Source organism: Galeopterus variegatus, unplaced genomic scaffold (genome assembly GCF_000696425.1).
Source record: "Galeopterus variegatus unplaced genomic scaffold, G_variegatus-3.0.2 Scaffold308, whole genome shotgun sequence".
NCBI lineage: Eukaryota > Metazoa > Chordata > Mammalia > Dermoptera > Cynocephalidae > Galeopterus > Galeopterus variegatus.
In genome coordinates, this window is record NW_007726419.1 from 19,067 (window position 1) to 37,510 (window position 18,444).

At 34.6% G+C, this 18,444-nt stretch overlaps 1 protein-coding gene across 1 annotated transcript in view; it reads left to right on the top strand.

Moving 5' to 3' along the window:
* Positions 1-18,444, top strand: part of MLIP (muscular LMNA-interacting protein) — a 67,130-nt gene that overhangs the window by 12,577 nt on the left and 36,109 nt on the right. Inside the window, exon 2 of the mRNA XM_008567292.1 lies at positions 17,278-17,484. Within this exon, the coding sequence (XP_008565514.1) occupies positions 17,278-17,484 (207 nt within the window). The remainder of the gene's footprint in view (positions 1-17,277; positions 17,485-18,444) is intronic.

Here is an 18,444-nt window from a genome sequence, read left to right on the forward strand (position 1 = left end):
ACCCCACTATCAATATTGGACAGATCACATAGGCGAAGAAGCAGCAGAGAAACACAAGATCTAAACAACACTCTAGACCAATTGGACTTGGCAGATATCTACAGAACATTCCATCCAACAACCTCAGAATATTCATTCTTCTCAACAGCACATGGGTCATTCTCCAGGATAGATCACATGTTAGGTCACAAATGAAGTCTCAACAAATTCAAAAAAATTGGAATTATCCCATGTATTTTTTCAGACCACAATGGATTAAAATTAGAAATCAATAACAAATGAAATTCTGGAAACTATACCAACACATGGAAATTAAACAGCATTCTACTCAATGACATATGGGTCCAAAAAGAAATCAAACAGGAAATCAAAAAATTTGTTGAAACTAATGAAAACAATGATATATCATAGCAAAAGCTGTTGAATACTGCAAAAGCAATACTAAGGGGGAAATTTATCACATTAAATGCTTCCTTCAGAAGAATGGAAAGATGGCAAGTGAACAAACTAAGACTTCACCTTAAAGAACTAGAAAAACAAGAACAATCCAAACCCAAAGTTAGCAGATGGAAAGAAATCATTACGATCAGAGCAGAACTTAATGAAATTGAAACCCAAAAAATGATACAAAAGATCAAAGAATCAAAAAGTTGTTTTTTTGAAAAGATAAATAAAATTGACAGACCATTAGCACGGCTAACTACAAAAAGAAGAGAGAAGATCCAAATGACAAAAATTAGAAATGAAAAAGGTCATATTACAACCGATACATCTGAAAGACAAGGAATCATTCGAGACTACTATAAATAACTATATGCCAACAAATTTGAAAATCTGGAGGAAATGGATAAATTTCTGGACACACTCAAACTACCAAAACTGAGCCAAGAAGATGTAGAAAATCTGAACAGACCAATAACAATAAGCGATTAAAGCTGTTATCAGATGGCTCCCAACAAAGAAAAGCCCAGGACCAGATGGAATCACAGCAGAATTCTACCAAACATTCAAAGAGGAATTGACGCCATTTCTCTACAAACTATTCCAAAAGATTGAAACAGAGGCAAATCTCCCAAACTGATTCTATGAAGCCAACATCACCCTGATACCAAAACCAGGTAAAGATATAACCAAAAAAGACAACTACAGGCCAATATCCTTGATGAATATAGATGCAAAAATCCTCAATAAAATAGTAGCTAACAGAATACAGCAACACATATGCAAAATTATACACCATGATCAAGTGGATTCATCCCAGGGATGCAAGGTTGGTTCAACATACACAAATCGATAAGTGTGATACACCATATCAGCAAAATCGAACACAAGGACCATATGATCATATCTATCAATGATGAAAAAGCATTTGATAAAATTCAACACTCATTCATGATAGACTCTTTACAAGTTAGGTATAGATGGAAAGTATCTCAACATATTTAAAACCATATATGATAAACTTGCGGCCAATATCATCCTGAATGCTTTCAGCTTTCTAGCTTGTCGGCTAGACAAGGAAACCCACTCTCACCACTCCTATTCAACATAGTGTTGGAAGTACTAGCCAGAGCAGTCAGAGAAGAGAAGGAAATAAAGGGCATCCAGATTGGAAAGATGAAGTCAAACTGTCCCTGTTTGCAGAGGATGTGATCCTATATATTGAACAGCCTAAACCCTCTACAAGAAAACTCTTGGAGTTGATAAATGATTTCAGCAAAGTTGTAGGATACAAAATCAACACACAAAAATCAGTAGCATTTCTATTCTCCAAAAGTGAACATACAGAAAGAGAAATCAAGTAAGCTAGCCACAAAAAAATAAAATACTTAGGAATTGAGTTAAGTATGTGAAAAATCTCTACAACAAGAACTACAAACCACTGTTGAGAGAAATTAAAGAGGACACAAGAAGATGGAAAGATATCCCATGCCCTTGGATTGGAAGAATCAACATTGTGAAAATATCCATATTACCCAAAGTGATTTACAAATTCAATGCAATCCCCATCAAAATTCCAATGACATTTTTCTCAGAAATGGAAAAAGTATCCAAACATTTATATGGAATTTAAAAAGACTACCCATAGCCAAAGCAATCCTGAGCAATAAATAAATAAATAAATAAAATGAAATAAAATAAATTGGAGGCATAACATTACCTGATTTTAAACTATACTACAAAGCTATAATAACAAAAACAGCATCATCCTGGCATAAAAACAGACACACTGATCAATGGAATAGAATTGAGAATCCAGAAATCAACCCTCACACCTACAGACATCTGATCTTTGACAAATGTAGCAATCCAATGCACTGGGGAAGAGACTTCTTCAGCAAATGGTGCTTGGATAACTGGATATCCATATGCAGGAGAATGAAACTAGACCCATCCCTCTCGCCATATACTAAATTCAACTCAAAATGGATTAAAGAATTAAATATACATCCTGAAACAATAAAACTTCTTAAAGAAAACATAGGGAAAACACTTCAGGAAGTAGGACTGGGTACAGACTTCATAAATATGACCCCAAAAGCATGGGCAACCAAAGGAAAAATAAACAAATGGGATTATATCAAATGAAAAAGCTTCTGCACAGCAAAATAAATAATTAACAGAGTTAAAACACCAACAGAGTGGGAGAAAATATTTGCAAAATATACATCTGAGAAAAGATTAATACCCGAAATATACAAGGGGAACTGAAACAACTTTACAACAAAAAAAAACAAGTAACCCAATTAAAAGGAGCTAAATAGGCATTTCTCAAAGGAAGAGATACAAATGGCCAGCAGACATATGAAAAAATGCTGAACATCACTCAGCATTCAGGAAGTGCAAATCAAAACCACACTGAGATACCATCTCACCCTAGTTATGATGGTTAATATCCAAAAGACTGTGAATGATAAATGCTGGCAATGTTGCAGAGAAAAAAGAACTCTGATACACTGTTGGTGGGACTGCAAAATGGTGCAGCCTCTATGGAAAATGGTATGGAGGTTCTTCAAACAATTGCAGATAGATGTACCATATGACCCAGCTATCCCACTGCTGGGAATATAACCAGAGGAATGCAAATCATCAAGTTGAAGGTATACCTGTTCTCCAATGTTCATTGCAGCACTCTTTACAATAGCTAAGAATTGGAACCAGCCCAAATGTCCATCATCAGATGAGTGGATGCAGAAAATATGGTATATCTACACAATGGAATACTACTCTGCTATAAAAAAGAATGAAATACTGCCATTTGCAACAACATGGATGGACCTAGAGAGAATTATAGTAAGTGAAATGAGTCAGGCACAGACAGAGAAATACCACATGTTCTCACTTATTTGTGGGAGCTAAAAATAAATAAATAAATACACAAATAACCTGGGGCGGGGGGAGAAGACACAACAATCACAATTCCTTGAAGTTGATACAACAAGCGAACAGATATGAGGTTGTTGGGAGGGAGTGGGTAGTGGGAGGAGGGAGGGAGGATTTGGTAATTGGCCACAATAATCAACCACATTGTATATTGACAAAATAAAATAAAATTAAAAAATACAAATAAAAGTAAAAAAATAAAATCAACTTAAGATATCTAAATACTTTTAAAATCAATAAAGGAGGAATTAGCTCTTTGTTAGTAGTGTATTTCAGCTTTAAAAAGTCACACCAAAATAATAAAACCATGGCTGATTCCTAGCAATCCTAATAAAGAGAGGGTAGTTTCTGAAGTAAGTACTGAATGACATAGGACTCAAGAAGAGCTCAGCAGTTTTTTATTCTATGTTTTTATAACGATGGTCCTATTTCCTCACAGTAAATCAAAGATCTGCAGACATCAGTCAAGTAACAAATTTTGAAGCAACTTTTCATACTTATTCACTTCGTATGATTTTTCTACAGTTCTGTGAAATGGAATAGTTCTCACACATATAAAGTCATGTGTCAATCATAGGAGTATGTTCTGAGAACTGTGTCTACGTTACATATAGTCCATTGTTCTGACCGCGCTGGTATCCACAATCTGGGGCTGACCTAGACTTCTTTATGCAGTGCGTGACTGTACTCACTTAAGGACACTTAAGATCTCCTCCTCTAGCAAATTTCAAATAAACAATACAGTACTAATAACTATAGTCAGCATGCTGTACATTAGATCCCCATAACTTATTTATCTGATAACTGAGAGTTTGTATCCTTTGTCCAACACCTTCCCATTCACCCCATGTTCTTGCTCCTGGAAACCACCATTCTCCTCTCTGCTTCTCTGAGTTTAGCTATTTTAGATTTCACATTTAAGTGAAATCATGTCATATTTGTCCTTCTGTGACTGGCTTATTTCTCTTAGCACAATTGTCCTCCAGTTTCATCCATGTTGTCACAAATGGGAGGATGTCCTTTTTATAAAAGGCTGATTGAAATTCCGTAGTTTACACACCACATTTTATTTATCCATTCATCCACCGAAAGACACTTAGGTTCTTGCCATATCTTGGCTGTTGTGAACAATGCTGCAATGATTGAATAACAGAGTCACTATGAAAGGCCTCTGGACACTTTAAAGGGAATGCAATTTTTAAATGTTTACCATTATTGCTTTGTTTAGAATCATTGTAATTTTGGAAGTAAGAGGTTGACTTCCTGCTGAAGGGTCACCAAATATATTCTCTTACTTCTCCCTTCCATTATGACAAATCACAGAAGCCTCTTTCCTGTGCTACTTTCTGACCAGTTTAAATTGGTCCTCTCCCCCAAATACAACCAGGTGGGCAGTGTAAGACAGGAATTAAACTATATATAGGAGAACATAAAACTCAGCATTTTAACTCTCTACTGCCCACTGCGATTGATTTTGAAATATTTTTCTGTTAGTTCCCTTGAACGTGCTTCATCAAATATCTTCACGCTGATTTATGACATCTGCTCTGTGGAACTTGCTGTCAGACAACCATTTACTTTAAGCTCTAAAGTATCCAAAGTCTATCTTGAAAATTATGTTGTAATTATTTTAAAAACATTTTTTTTTGTATAGAGGATTTGAAATAGCTAAGCATATGCTAATTTCTTTTTCATATTTAACACATTTAAATTTTTTAGTTCATAACAGGACTCAAAATAGACGTGTTGCTTTAAATATGTCTGTTTTTAAAGTGCATATGGATTTTCCAAAATTAGAGTTTATAAGCAAGAAGTTATACCATATGTTCAAAATTAAGAGATCTAATTTATATTGGCTAGATCTTAGTGAAATGTAGATAATTAGAATCTCTTATTTCTCAGTAATTTGAGGTTTCTCTGATGGTATTTGTAAAATGTTGATATATCTTTAGATAAAGGAGTCACTCTTTAAGAATACATTTTAACTATTTATTAACAGTTATAATTAAATTAAAACTGAAGCAGAAATGCTACGATTCTGATTTTAAATTATCATAAGTTTCAGGCAGCAAAGGAAAGCTGAAAATAAGTGCTGCATTTTAAGATAAGTGTTGCTTTACCAAGGAAATGGGAAGATGGGAGAGAGAAGGGAGTTAGAGGTTCCAGGTATTTCACCCAGGGGTGCTCTGAGTTCACAAGGGTGTCTTGTAGTCAGACAGGTAACTGTATGTAGTGTGAAGAAGGAACAGCGTGAACGAAGAGAGAGTGGATTTTCACCCTTTACTTCCAAACCACAGGAAAGGAGGTGACTTTAAAATGCCAGGATGGAACAAAAGAGTCTCAGATGTGCAGGCTTCAATGACAAGAGTTTAAAGTGCCTTAAAACACCCTTTGGTGTTGCAATGGAAACAGCTTTTGAAGTAAAACAGTTTGACTTGATGGTTGAGTAGAAAGTGGAATTTTTCTAGAGCAGTGAATACATCAGATGTGGCTGTAGTATTAATTTTCTGATGTCTCTGTCAATTAAGCAGAGCTAAATTAATTTATTCACTGCATATTTGTTTGTTAATTTTTCTCTAATGAACAAAGATATTATTTGCTTCATAAGTTCTTGTCTTCCTGATGTTTTGCAGGATATGATGCCACAATCAACCCAAATAATTAATTCCTTTAAAAAAAATCAAACTCCTAAGTAAAGCTTTGTTTTTTGGAAAATTTTGTTCTAAGTATTTTTACATTAAAGAAGACAATTCTCAAGTCAGTGAAAGTGGGTTAAAGCATTTTATCAGAAATAACTATGTTACCTAGCTCCTAATAGAAACATGTACAAGACTATTTTTACAATCCCTGTCCTTTCCTCAAAAACTAGAACATTAAAAGTTTCACCAAACCTTCCAAATTTGATGAAAAACATTCATCTACATACCCAAAGACATCAACAAACCCCAAGTAGAGTACACTCAAAAAGATCCACACCTAGACACATTACATAATCAAACTGGTGAGAGGCAAAGACAAAGAGAGTATCTTCAAAGCAGCAAGAGAGAAGTGACTCTTCATGTATGAAGGATCATTAATAAGATAAACAGCTGACTTTTCATCAGAAACCCTGAAGGCCAGAAGACAGTGGAATGGTACAGTGGAATGGTATATTCAAAGTGCTAGAAAGACTGCCAGCCAAGAATTCTATATCCAGCAAAACTATCCTTTAAAAATGAAGGAGGGCCAAGTCCGTGGCGCACTTGGGAGAGTGCGGTGCTGGGAGCGCAGCAGCGCTCCCGCCGCGGGTTCGGATCCTATATAGGGATGGCCGGTGTGCTCACTGGCTGAGCGCGGTGGTGTGGCCGGTCACGAAAAAAGACAAATAAATAAATTAAAAAAAATAAAACGTATTAAAAAAAAAAAGTTTCATATATTGAATGCTAAAGCAGAGTAGAATGATATTCATTTTCAGGAATTATTTAGAAGAGTGATCTCCAAAATGTATGTACTAACCTCAAGATAATTTATTGGGTGAGGGTGAGGTGCAGGTCAGATATGATAGACATTTTGTTAACATTATAGAGGTCACAAACTATGGCTTGTGGGCCAGATCTGCTCCACCAATGTTTTTATAAATAAAGTTTTATTGGAACACAGCCATGTCTATTGATTTACGTATTGACTAAAGCTGCTTTCATACTATCACGGCAAGATTGAGTAATTGTAACAGACACATGTTTGTAATGCCTACATATTTACTAATTTGTGCTTTACAGAAAAAGTTTTCCAACTCCTAACCTAAAATAATGAGAAAAATTTTAAGCTTTGATGACTTATATGGGTAAACATTTTCTACTTTGTAGATCTGCATGCTAGACAGTTACAACTTAGGTAGATTTTATGTATGATTTCCTGGGAAAGTGTCAGGTCTCTCCAGCTTGGTGCAATGGACAGCAAGCCCCAGATGGCTATTCTGTAAGCCTATTGCAGCTTATGGCAATTCATGTGCCCAGTTAGCCAGACATGTGATATATCATTTTAACTATTTTTAACTCAAGTAATCCTCATAAAATAAGCAAATGACTTTATGAAAAAAAAAAAACAAAAAACTCCTGCAATATAATCTACATTGAATATAACACTACTGATATAAGTATAAGCAACAATAAGAAATAGCAGAGGTGACACGATACCTGTCTAGTATGTTTGTTATTCACAAATACACATTTAAAAATTGATAACCTACTTGAATTTGACAAGAAGGCTAATTTTTTGAAATTGTTAAAACTTTTTGAAATGTTGTTTTATACCTACTTTCATTGTGAATAAACCTAGCCCTAAATTTACAGTCTTGCCTTGAGTTTTAACTAATAATTGTATCATGGCATCATAATTAGTAAGACATTTACAACATAGGGATCCGAAGACATATAGATGCTGTTTTCAGCATGATTTATGGAAATAGAGTACTCAATATTATATTTAAATTTTCCTGAAGTAAATGATAAAATTCTCTTTTCAGGAATCTTAATAGAGGAAAATACTAAAAATCCAATTTAATTGGGAATACGTGTGTCCTTCCTGCTGCAGTAAATACTGTAAAATAATATATGGAAAACAATAGAATGATGAATGGAAATTTATTTCTTTATTATTAAACACTATTAGAAAATGCATAGAAAACTCCTCTGAAGATTTGAAAATTGAGAAATGAGCCAATTACACTATATTAAAGTTTTATTATGCAGTTAGATCAAAGTATAGATTTAAAAATGTTCTCAGTTTATAGCATTTGTGTTCTAAATATGTAATATACAAAAAGTGACACTTTTGAGCCTAAAAATAAATCAGAAAATTTATCCTCTAAAGTGACTTCCTTAATAAAAGTATTTTATGGGAAACTATGGAGGTATTATAGCAATGGAGTATATATAGAAAAAAAGACTGTGGTATGAGGTTGCAGTTATAACAACATCCATAGATAAACTATAATGACAAAAAAGATGTAGGCATATAGACCCGTGGGCGCGCGCGCGCGCACACACAAACACACACGACTCTTTACAATAATGAGATGGAGAAAGACCATAAAAATATTTTTTACTGTTCAGAGATTCTCAATTTACCTCATAGCAAAGTTACTTTTAAAAAGTAACAAATTTCAAGATGCATTATGAATATTTGTTTTTGAAAAATACAAGTGAGATTCCTGGTTTGAATACGGTGATTGCAAAGTCAGCAGTTAATCACCTCTTACCATCCTGATATCATCTGAGAGCAAAAAGGAGAAACAAAAACGCAAATTCTTATTAAACCCCAAACAATTAAGTGGCAATAAAAACTCCAAACCCTAGGACAAGTGGAAGGACTGCTAAAAGCAGTGAAGAGAATGAGAAAATGTGCATTTGGGAGGAAATGAGCAAGGACACAATGACTGGAGAGTGCAGATCAGCAAGTATTCATCTCAAAGGGTGGATACACCTTAATACGCAAACCCCAAATCCCTTGCCTTTGTATGGATGCATATGTCGGCAAGGGAAGTTCTGCTGACCTGATTTTGTTCTGACAAGCACAGGAGATGAGGCTGTACATTGAATCCGAGAGCAAGCTATATTTGCAGGATGCTGTCTATCTCTCTGTGTGGCAGACTGGACACAGACAAATTGCTATGCAAAGTATGGCACAGCTGATAGTCTTCCTTATTTGAGGAAGATTAAAGACTAAACCAACCCACCCCCAAATCCTGGGGCACCAAGGTAATCCCAAGAAGAAGTTCCTTCCCCTTATGAACCTGTTGCAAAAACCTCTGGTCCAGGAAAAATGCATTTACTATGGAAATAAATGAAATAAAAAATGAAAAACTTCCATATTGGATAACAAACAAAGTTAATTTTTAACCTGAGACTTTTAAAACAATGTGTTGAAAACAGTTGAAAATGACAGTCTTGTAGGTACCACAAATAAAAAAGAAAGAAGAGGTTATAATCTTCACAATGGGCAGGTTGAATTCAGGCCCCAAATCAGTACTTAATCATCAAAATATAACGGTTGATAATTTACTTTAGATCATCTAAAGTAAATCTAATTAATGTGTGTGTGTATATATGTATAGATTCTGTGTGCTGCAAAGCAAAGCAAAACACTATTCTTTTTAATATTTGTGGAATCCTCACAAAAACTTATTATATATTACATCAAAAAGGAAAACATATTAATGCCAAGGTGAAAATGATACACACAAATTTCTCTGATCACAAAATTTTATAAATTAATAACAAACTTAGAAAACACAAAAAGTCCCTGCCATCTGTAAATTGAAAATTTCATTTTCAGTCGACCTTTGATCAAGGAGGAAATTTAAAATAAAAATTTCTATTGCTGTCTTCTTCCCCCCCCAGCTTTATTGAGGTATAATTGACAATTAAAAATTGTATGTATTTAAATTGTACCACTTGATGTTTCAGTACATGTGCATATTGTAAAATGACCCTCACAATGAAGCTAATTCACATATCCATCACCTCACAAAGTTACCTTTATTATTATTTTTTTGTGTGTGTGGTAAGAACACTTAGGATCTACCCTTTCAGCAAATTTCAAGTATACAGTACAGTATTGCAAATTATGGTAACATTTCTATATGTTACCATTAGATCTCCAAAAGTTATTCATAGTGTGTAACTGAAACTTTGTACCCATAGGCCAACATCACCCCATTTCCCCATCTCACAGCCCCTGGCAATCACTTCTACTCTCTGCTTCTATGAATTTAACTATTTTATATTACACATATAAGTGACATCGTACAATATTTGTCTTTCTGTGTCTGGATTATTTCACTTAGCATAATGTTCTGGTTCATCCATGTTGTCACAAGTGGCAGGATTACCTTCTTTATTAAGGCTGATTAATATTCTATTATATGTATATTTACCACATTTTCTTTATCCATTCATCTGTCAATGAACATGTAGGTTATTTCTATACCTTGGCTATTGTGAATAATTCTGCAATGGACATGGGAATGCAGGTATCCCTTTATGATACTGATTTAATTTCCTTTGAATATATCCTCAGAAGTGGAATTGCTGGATCATATGGTAGTTATATTTTTAATTTTTTGAGAAACCTCCATACTGTTTTTCGTATTGGTTGTACCATTTTACAACCCCATCGACAATATACAAAGGTTCTCTTTTTCCACACCCTCGCCAACACTCACTATCTCTGTTTGATAGTGGTCATTCTAACAGGTGTGAAGTGATGTCTCATTGTAGTTTTGATTTGCATTTTCCTGATGATTAGTGATTTGGGGCACCGTTTCATATACCTGCTGGCCTTTTTATATACTCATTGGCCATGTCTTCTTTTGAGAAATGTATATTTAGATTCCTTGCTCATTTTTTAATTGGGTTATTTGTGTTTTTTTTTTTGTTGTTGTTGTTGTTGTTTGTTTTTGGTATTGAATTGCATGAGTTATTTATATATTTTGGATTTTAACCATTTGTCAGTTATATGGTTTGCAAGTATTTTTTCCATTCTGTTTTCATTCTGTTGATTGTTTCCTTTGCTGTATAGAGATTTTTAGATTGATACACTCTCACTTACTTATTTTTGCTTTTGTTGCTTCTGCTTTTGGTGTTATCATTGCCCAAACAAAGGTCAAGAAACTTTTTCTCTCTGTTTTTTTTGTAGTAGCCTTATAGTTTCAGATCTTCTATTTAAACCTTCAATCCATTTGAGTTGATTTTTGTATGTGATGTGAGATAAAGGTCTAGTTTCATTCTTCTGCATGTGGATATCCAGTTTTCCCAACACCATTTATTGAGGAGACTGTCATCTCTCCATTATGTGTTTAGTACCCTTGTCAAAGATAAGTTGCCCAACCATAATGAGTGAATTTATTTGGGGGCTCTCTATTCTGTTCCATTGAGCCATATATCTGTTTTATGACAGTACCATACTGTTTTGATTACTATAGTTTTGTAATACATTCTGAAATCAGGAAGTGTGATGCTCCCTCCCACTCCCAAGGAAAACAGTGCTTGGAAGATTGTTGGGTTCATAGGATTGAGAGTATTTTTAAAAATGACATAAGTCTTCTGATTTTTTCTATAATGACCATATGTTAAACCTAAGGCTTTAAAAATAATGAGAAAGAGACTCAACAATAAAAAATAAAAAATATTCATTTGGAAAAAGGTAATAAAATTATTGTCTTTCAAATTATTGTCTATTAGAACTTATGGGATACAGTTAAAATAGTCCTTGGAAGGAAACTTATAGCTTTAAATATGCTTAATGAATAAATAAGAAAAAGTATAAAAGTCAATCTATTAAGCATTCTGTGTGGAAAATTTAAGAAAAAGAAATAAAACGAGGAAACACTATTTTGGGAAAAATTAGTTAGATGGATTTGCAGGGGAATTCTAAAAATCTTTTAAGGAATAAAAATTCTTTTTTTTTTTTCCTTTTTGTCTTTTTTCGTGTCCGGCAACGGATCGCAACCCTCAGTGTCGCGCCCGTACCGGACCAGGACCGGCAACGGGATCGCAACCCTTGGTGTTGCTCCCACACCTCGCTCAGCCAGTGAGTGGGAACCGGTCTGTATGTGGGATCCGAACCCTCGGCGGGAGCACCACCACGCTCCCAAGCAGCGCACTGTAGCAGTGCGCCACCGGGCCAGCCCTAAGGAATGAAAATTCTAATGGCAGGAAATTGTAGGCTATGGTGATACGAGGATATCTTTCAATTATTTTATTTAGCAGTATAACATCATTATGAAAACCCAATAGAGATTGCACAAAAAGATAACTTCAGTCCAAACTCAGTTATGAATGTCAATGCAAATATCTTAATTCAGTAGCAAACAGAATTCAGCAGCACATTCAATAATACCATATTTGCTTCCAGTACTCCATTTTCCCAGAAAGCTCTTTTAGGGCCCAGTAAAATGAGAGGAAACCAAGAAAAAGTAAGGCATGAGATACTGGAAACAGGAGATTGAACACAAAAAAGAGGCAAATAAAATTCCCAGAATGATGGTGAGGAGAACTGCAAGATAACAACCTGCACAAAACACGGAAGACAACTAGTACAGGTTGGAACATACACCTTAAGTGACATATACATATTAAGACTGTTACCACCAATAATGCTTTAACCTTTGTACTGTATTCTCAACCTGATAGTACTCAAGTGAGGTTCTTAGCTCTCCTTGCCCTGTTCAATTGCTGATAACATTCTGCTCTCCCTTCCTATCCAGCTGCCTGGATAAGCTTAGGATGCCATGTCCTAGAGAATTGTTCAGGTGTGACCCACTTCAGAGAGCTGGAGATGGGCTGCATTAAGTTTAGAGACATGAAACACAGAGTGGCACACCCTTTCCAAACATTTTCCTCCTGATTGGATAGAACTTCCCCACCAGATTCCCCTATGTGGTGAACCCTTTGCTTCCCATGGATCACTGCAGGTGTGCCTCCTGACATCCTGAGAATGGATTTTTGAACCCTCTAAGAAAAACTGAAGCCTGAATAAAAACCAGAAACACTGTTCAGGTCACCTTTTCCTAAGCACCTTTAACTATCAATTACGGTGCTGCCATTTTCTTACACAGCTAGTCTGTGCTTGCTACTCAGATTTCATATTAGTCACTTTTCACACTGATCAAGACATTTAATTAGTTGTTGACAAAATAATTAAATATATGATGGAGAAATATATTAAAATTAGGATATGTTTTAATCTAAATGCCACCACCATCCTTAATGGACAAATACTACATGCATTTCATTAAAGGTGCCCACTAACATGGCTGTTATTTAACAATGTTAGAGGTATTAGCCAACAAAATTAGACAAAAGAAAGAAATGAAAAGTATAATAACTGGCAATGAGGAGATAAACTTGTCACTGCCTTAGGTGATTTGGTATTTTAAGTGATACATCTGAAACTTCTAAGAGACTCAACTGAACAACAATTACAGCTAGCAAAATAGCTCAGTAATCAATAGTAGAAAATCAATAGCTTTCAAGTCGTAATATAGAAATATTCCAAAATTTTAGCTAAATAGAAAATAAAAAAGAAATACGGTACAGAATATTTTATAGAGGATACTATCTTTTTAAAATTATGTGTATGTTTGGGGTGTGTGTGTGAAATAAGAACATATATTTGAATTTATTTGATAGGTAAAAGAAACAACCGAATCACAAACAGGAAATTAATAAAAATAAAACACATTTAGTCACACTTTCAACATACATAAAGTCAAAATCACTCATTCTTCAAACTTAAAAATCCTACAATTATAATTTTTTTCTTGTTCCAAGAATTTATTTTTATTATTTTTTTATTATATATACATGTGGGGTAAAACATTGATTTTCAATAATTGTGTAGAATGTGTGATCAATATAGTTAGCTTGTTCATCATAACAATAAAAAATCATTCTTTGTGTCCACTGACCAATTCCTCATTAGACCCCTCCCTCTCCCCCTCCCCTCCCCTTTTCCACCGCTAGTTTTCTAATAGTTTGATGTATTACTGTGATTGTTGTTTCTTTCTTTCTCTCTCTCTTTATTGTTCATCAGTTTATTTATGGATTCAGCTCCCACTTATGAGTGAGAACATGTGGTATTTCTCTTTCTGTACCTGAGATGTTTCACTTAGGATAGATTACTGTGATTGTTGTTTCTTTCTTTCTCTCTCTCTTTATTGTTCATCAGTTTATTTATGGATTCAGCTCCCACTTATGAGTGAGAACATGTGGTATTTCTCTTTCTGTACCTGAGATGTTTCACTTAGGATAGTTTTCTCCAGGCTCATCCATGTTGTTGCAAATGGTAGAATTTCATTCTTTTTTATGGCTGAGTTGTATTCCATTGTGTACATATACCACAATTTCCTTATCCAGTCATCCATTGATGGATATTTAGGCTGGTTCCATTGCCTGGCTATTGTAAATAGAGCTGCAATAAACATGGGAGTGCAGGTACCCCTTCAACCTGATGTTTTCCAAACCTCTGCATATATCCCCAGTAGTGGGATTGCTGGATCATATGAAAGTTCTAATTGTAGTTGTTTAAGGAACCGCCAAACTGTTCATCATAATGGTTGTACTAATTTTCAGTCCCACCAACAGTGCAGGAGGGTTCCTCTCTCTCTGCATCGTCACCAGCATTTGTTTTTCTCTGTCCTTTTATGATAGCCAGTCTGATTGGGGTGAGGTGATATCTCAGAGTGGTTTTGATTTGCATTTCCCTGATGATTAGTGATGTTCACCATTTTTTTATATACCTGTTGGCCATTTGTATGTCTTCCTTTGAGAAATGTCTATTCAGCTCCTTTGCCCATTTTTTAATTGGATTATTATTATTATTATTATTTTGGCTGTAAAGTTGTCTGAGCTCTTTGTATATTCTGGATATTAATCCCTTGTCAGATACATATTTTGCAAATATTTTCTATCATTCTGTAAGATGTCTTTTCACTCTATTGATTGTTTCCTTTGCTGTGCAGAAGCTTTTTAGTTTGATATAATCTCTTTTGTTTATTTTCTCTTTTATTGCCTGTGCTTCAGGGTTGTTATTCATAAAGTCATTGCCCAGTCCTAAATCCTGGAGCATTTCCTCTACATTTTCTTCTAGGAGTTTTGAAGTTTCATGCCTTATGTTTAGGTCTCTAATCCATTTCGAGTTGATTTTGGTATATGGTGATGGGTAAGGGTCTAGTTTTATTCTTCTACATATGGATGTCCAGTTTTCCCAGCACCATTTATTGAAGAGGCAGTCTTTTCCCCAATGTGTTTTTGGTGCCTTTGTCAAAGATCAGTTGGCTGTACATATGTGGGTTGATTTCTGAGTTCTCTATTCTGTTCCATTGGTCCACATGTCTGTTTTTATGCCAGTACCATGCTGTTTTTGTTACTACAGATTTGTAATATACTTTGAAGTCAGGAAGAGTAATGCCTCCAGCTTTACTTTTTTTGCTCAGGATTGCTTTGGCTATTTGGGGTCTTTTGTTATTCCATACGAATGTTAGGATTGCTTTTTCTGTTTCTGTGAAGAATGCCATTGGTACTTTGATGGGAATCACATTGAATCTGTAGATATCTCTGGGAAGTATGGACATTTTTACTGAATTGATTCTTTCAATCCATGAACAAGGAATGTCTTTCCATTTCTTAGAGTCTTCTTTAATTTCTTTCAGAAGTGATTTGTAGTTCTCATTGTAGAGATCTTTCATCTCTTTGGTTAGATTTATTCCTAGGTATTTTATTTTTTTGGAGACTATTGTAAATGGGCTTGTTTTCTTGATCTGTTTTTCTTCTAGTTTGTTGTTGGAGTATTAAAATGCTACTGATTTTTGTATGTTGATTTTGTATCCTGCAACCATACTGAATTCATTTATCAGCTCCAAGAGTTTCTTGGTAGAGTTTTTTGGGTTTTAATCACACTTTCAACATACATAGAGTCAAAACTCCTCATTCTGCAAGCTTAAAATTCCTATAATTATAATTTTTAACCTGCAGAAAATTTTCAAATAAAGAGCTTCTTAAAGGTAGGTTTTGAACCCATTGCTTGAAAAACAAAACAAAACCAAAAAATGGTACTTCTGATACAGCAAACACATTCAGCATAAATTTTGGAAAGCACATCAATGGCTTGAAAATATATGAATTCAGCTTACATAAAAAAATATCAATTTTGTACTGTTTTAAACACTGAATTTGCCTGTTATCTGAATGTCATCTTGAACAATGCGTATTATTTTATATTAAATTTCTGTTTTGCACAAAGCCAGATATATTTACTTATTGCTTATTGAGCAGATAAATAATAGACTACATTATTGAACTCATACAAATATTGTATTACTTTGAAAATTCAAACATTAATGCATTAAACTGAAATATTAATCCTACTATATTAGGCATTGTGCTTGACTCTGAGGTTATGACGGTGATAAAAAGTAGATTTCATGTCATAAGGGTCACATCCTAAGGGATTTTACTCAATTTATTTTCTTACATATAAAATTTCAGAAATATAAGATACATTTATATATCTGCAAATTGTAGCCCTTTCCTTTTATAGATATATATACACAGGCCTTTTTTGCAACTTTTCTTTCAAGTCATCTTCTCATCCTTATGGTTTCTTTGCTCCATTCACATAATTCACCATCTCGTTTAGTAGCTCCTATTTCCTCAAAGTCTTCCTCATTCATCTCCTTTCCATGTTAAACACTCACTGTAGTTAAGGCCTCCTTACCTCTCCTCTGTACAGTTAAACTCATCTATTTGCTGCACAGCCAGTTTCTCTCCAGGACAAAACATTGCCTGTCTGGAATTAAAGACCTCATTCATTCTTCCCACACTCACTTCCTCTTGATTCCTTATCCATGCTAAAATCAATTTCATAATTTACTGGGCCATGAAATAAACCCAGTACTTTGCCTCTGCTCACATGTTAATTACCCTCTGTAATGCCCTCCCCTTTATTCCCTAATGTTTTCCAGACCAAATCGCAAGCATCCTTAAACTAATTTTCACTGCTACCTACCTCTTCAATGAAGATTTGTTTAAAACCCCATCCCACTCCGATGAGCTCTCTCCTTCCTTACACATTTCTCCTCTCAACACTTTTGAAAATAAACTTAGCAGCCTTCAGGAGACACTCTGCAGGCACTTGCTTTGTCTGCAGAAGAGGGTGAGGTGGAGGATCGAAAGAAATTATTGGAAGAGACAAACAGTACACCACGAAAGCAGGTGTCTTATGAAGGACACAGCCCCATGAGGAGAGGTTTTCCTGCTAGTAAGAGATTCTAGCATAATGTCTACAACACTTAGACCTAATATGCTTGATTTTTGTCCACTAACATACTCTTTATGCCTTTCTTCTTCCCAGGATGTGACAGTCTCTCACAAGCCTGTTTCTCTGCATCCTTTATATCAGACTAAACTCTATCCTCCTGCTAAGTCCCTGCTGCACCCACAGACCCTGTCACATGCCGACTGCCTTACCCCAGGACCCTTCACTCACTTGTCCTCCTTCTCACTGAGTGATGAACAGGAGAATTCTCACACCATCGTTAGTCACACCACGTATAATAAGGTGAGAATTCATTGCCCAAATGGGAATTATTCTGTGTTGTGAACCTTCATTATGCTTATTTTTTAAAACTTAAATGTGGAGAAAACATATATTAAGAATATTAAATATTTAACATTTAAACGTATGAGAATATTAAATATTTGTGTTAAAGCATATTACCTTACAAGCAGATAATAACTGACCTTGGGAAATAATAAAATTTTTATTTTTCCTTTTGAAGTCATTTCCTGATTTGTGTTTCTCATTGTTCCATGATCTAACACAATTTGGAAATTCCAAGAAATTTTCCAAAACCTGTAAGGTTTATTGATGCCATTATTAATTTATATTCTAGTTTTCGTTCACAGTTCGTAAAAAGTTTCTTTCAATTACAGTGCCTTGATGAGAAGGCATTTATAATCGCAGTCAATGATGAAGAAATACTTAGAATTAAGAGGAACTTCAAAAAGTTCATGGAAAGACTCATAGTATCTTTTCATTCTATTTTTCCACTAACTTTTTGCAAAATAATATTAACATTTTATTTTAAAATGTGCCTATCTGCTTCATTGTGTATAGTAACAGAATATGTAAAAATTAGTGAAGTATTTAGTACCTGGAGAATGTGTGTGTGTGTCTGTGTGTGTGTGTGTGTGTGTGTGTGTATGAAAGAAAACAAGTGAAAAAATATTTATAATTGGCTTTGGAATGCAATCATAAGTCATCTATTAGAAGCAAGCAGTTGATATTATATGGGGCTTACATATAAGTGCCCTTTGTTCTTCTGAGAATTACCATAAGGACATACTGGGTAATACAGACTCTCAGACCCTGAAAATTTCCTAAAACAATTGACTAAACTCCACCTTCAATTAAATCTTTTTGTAAAATTCAAAATCTTGTTCAAAAGCATTTATTTTGCAATTTCTCCCTATCTAATGAAATATATCTCTATACTTGGAAATCAATCAAGGCCATCTT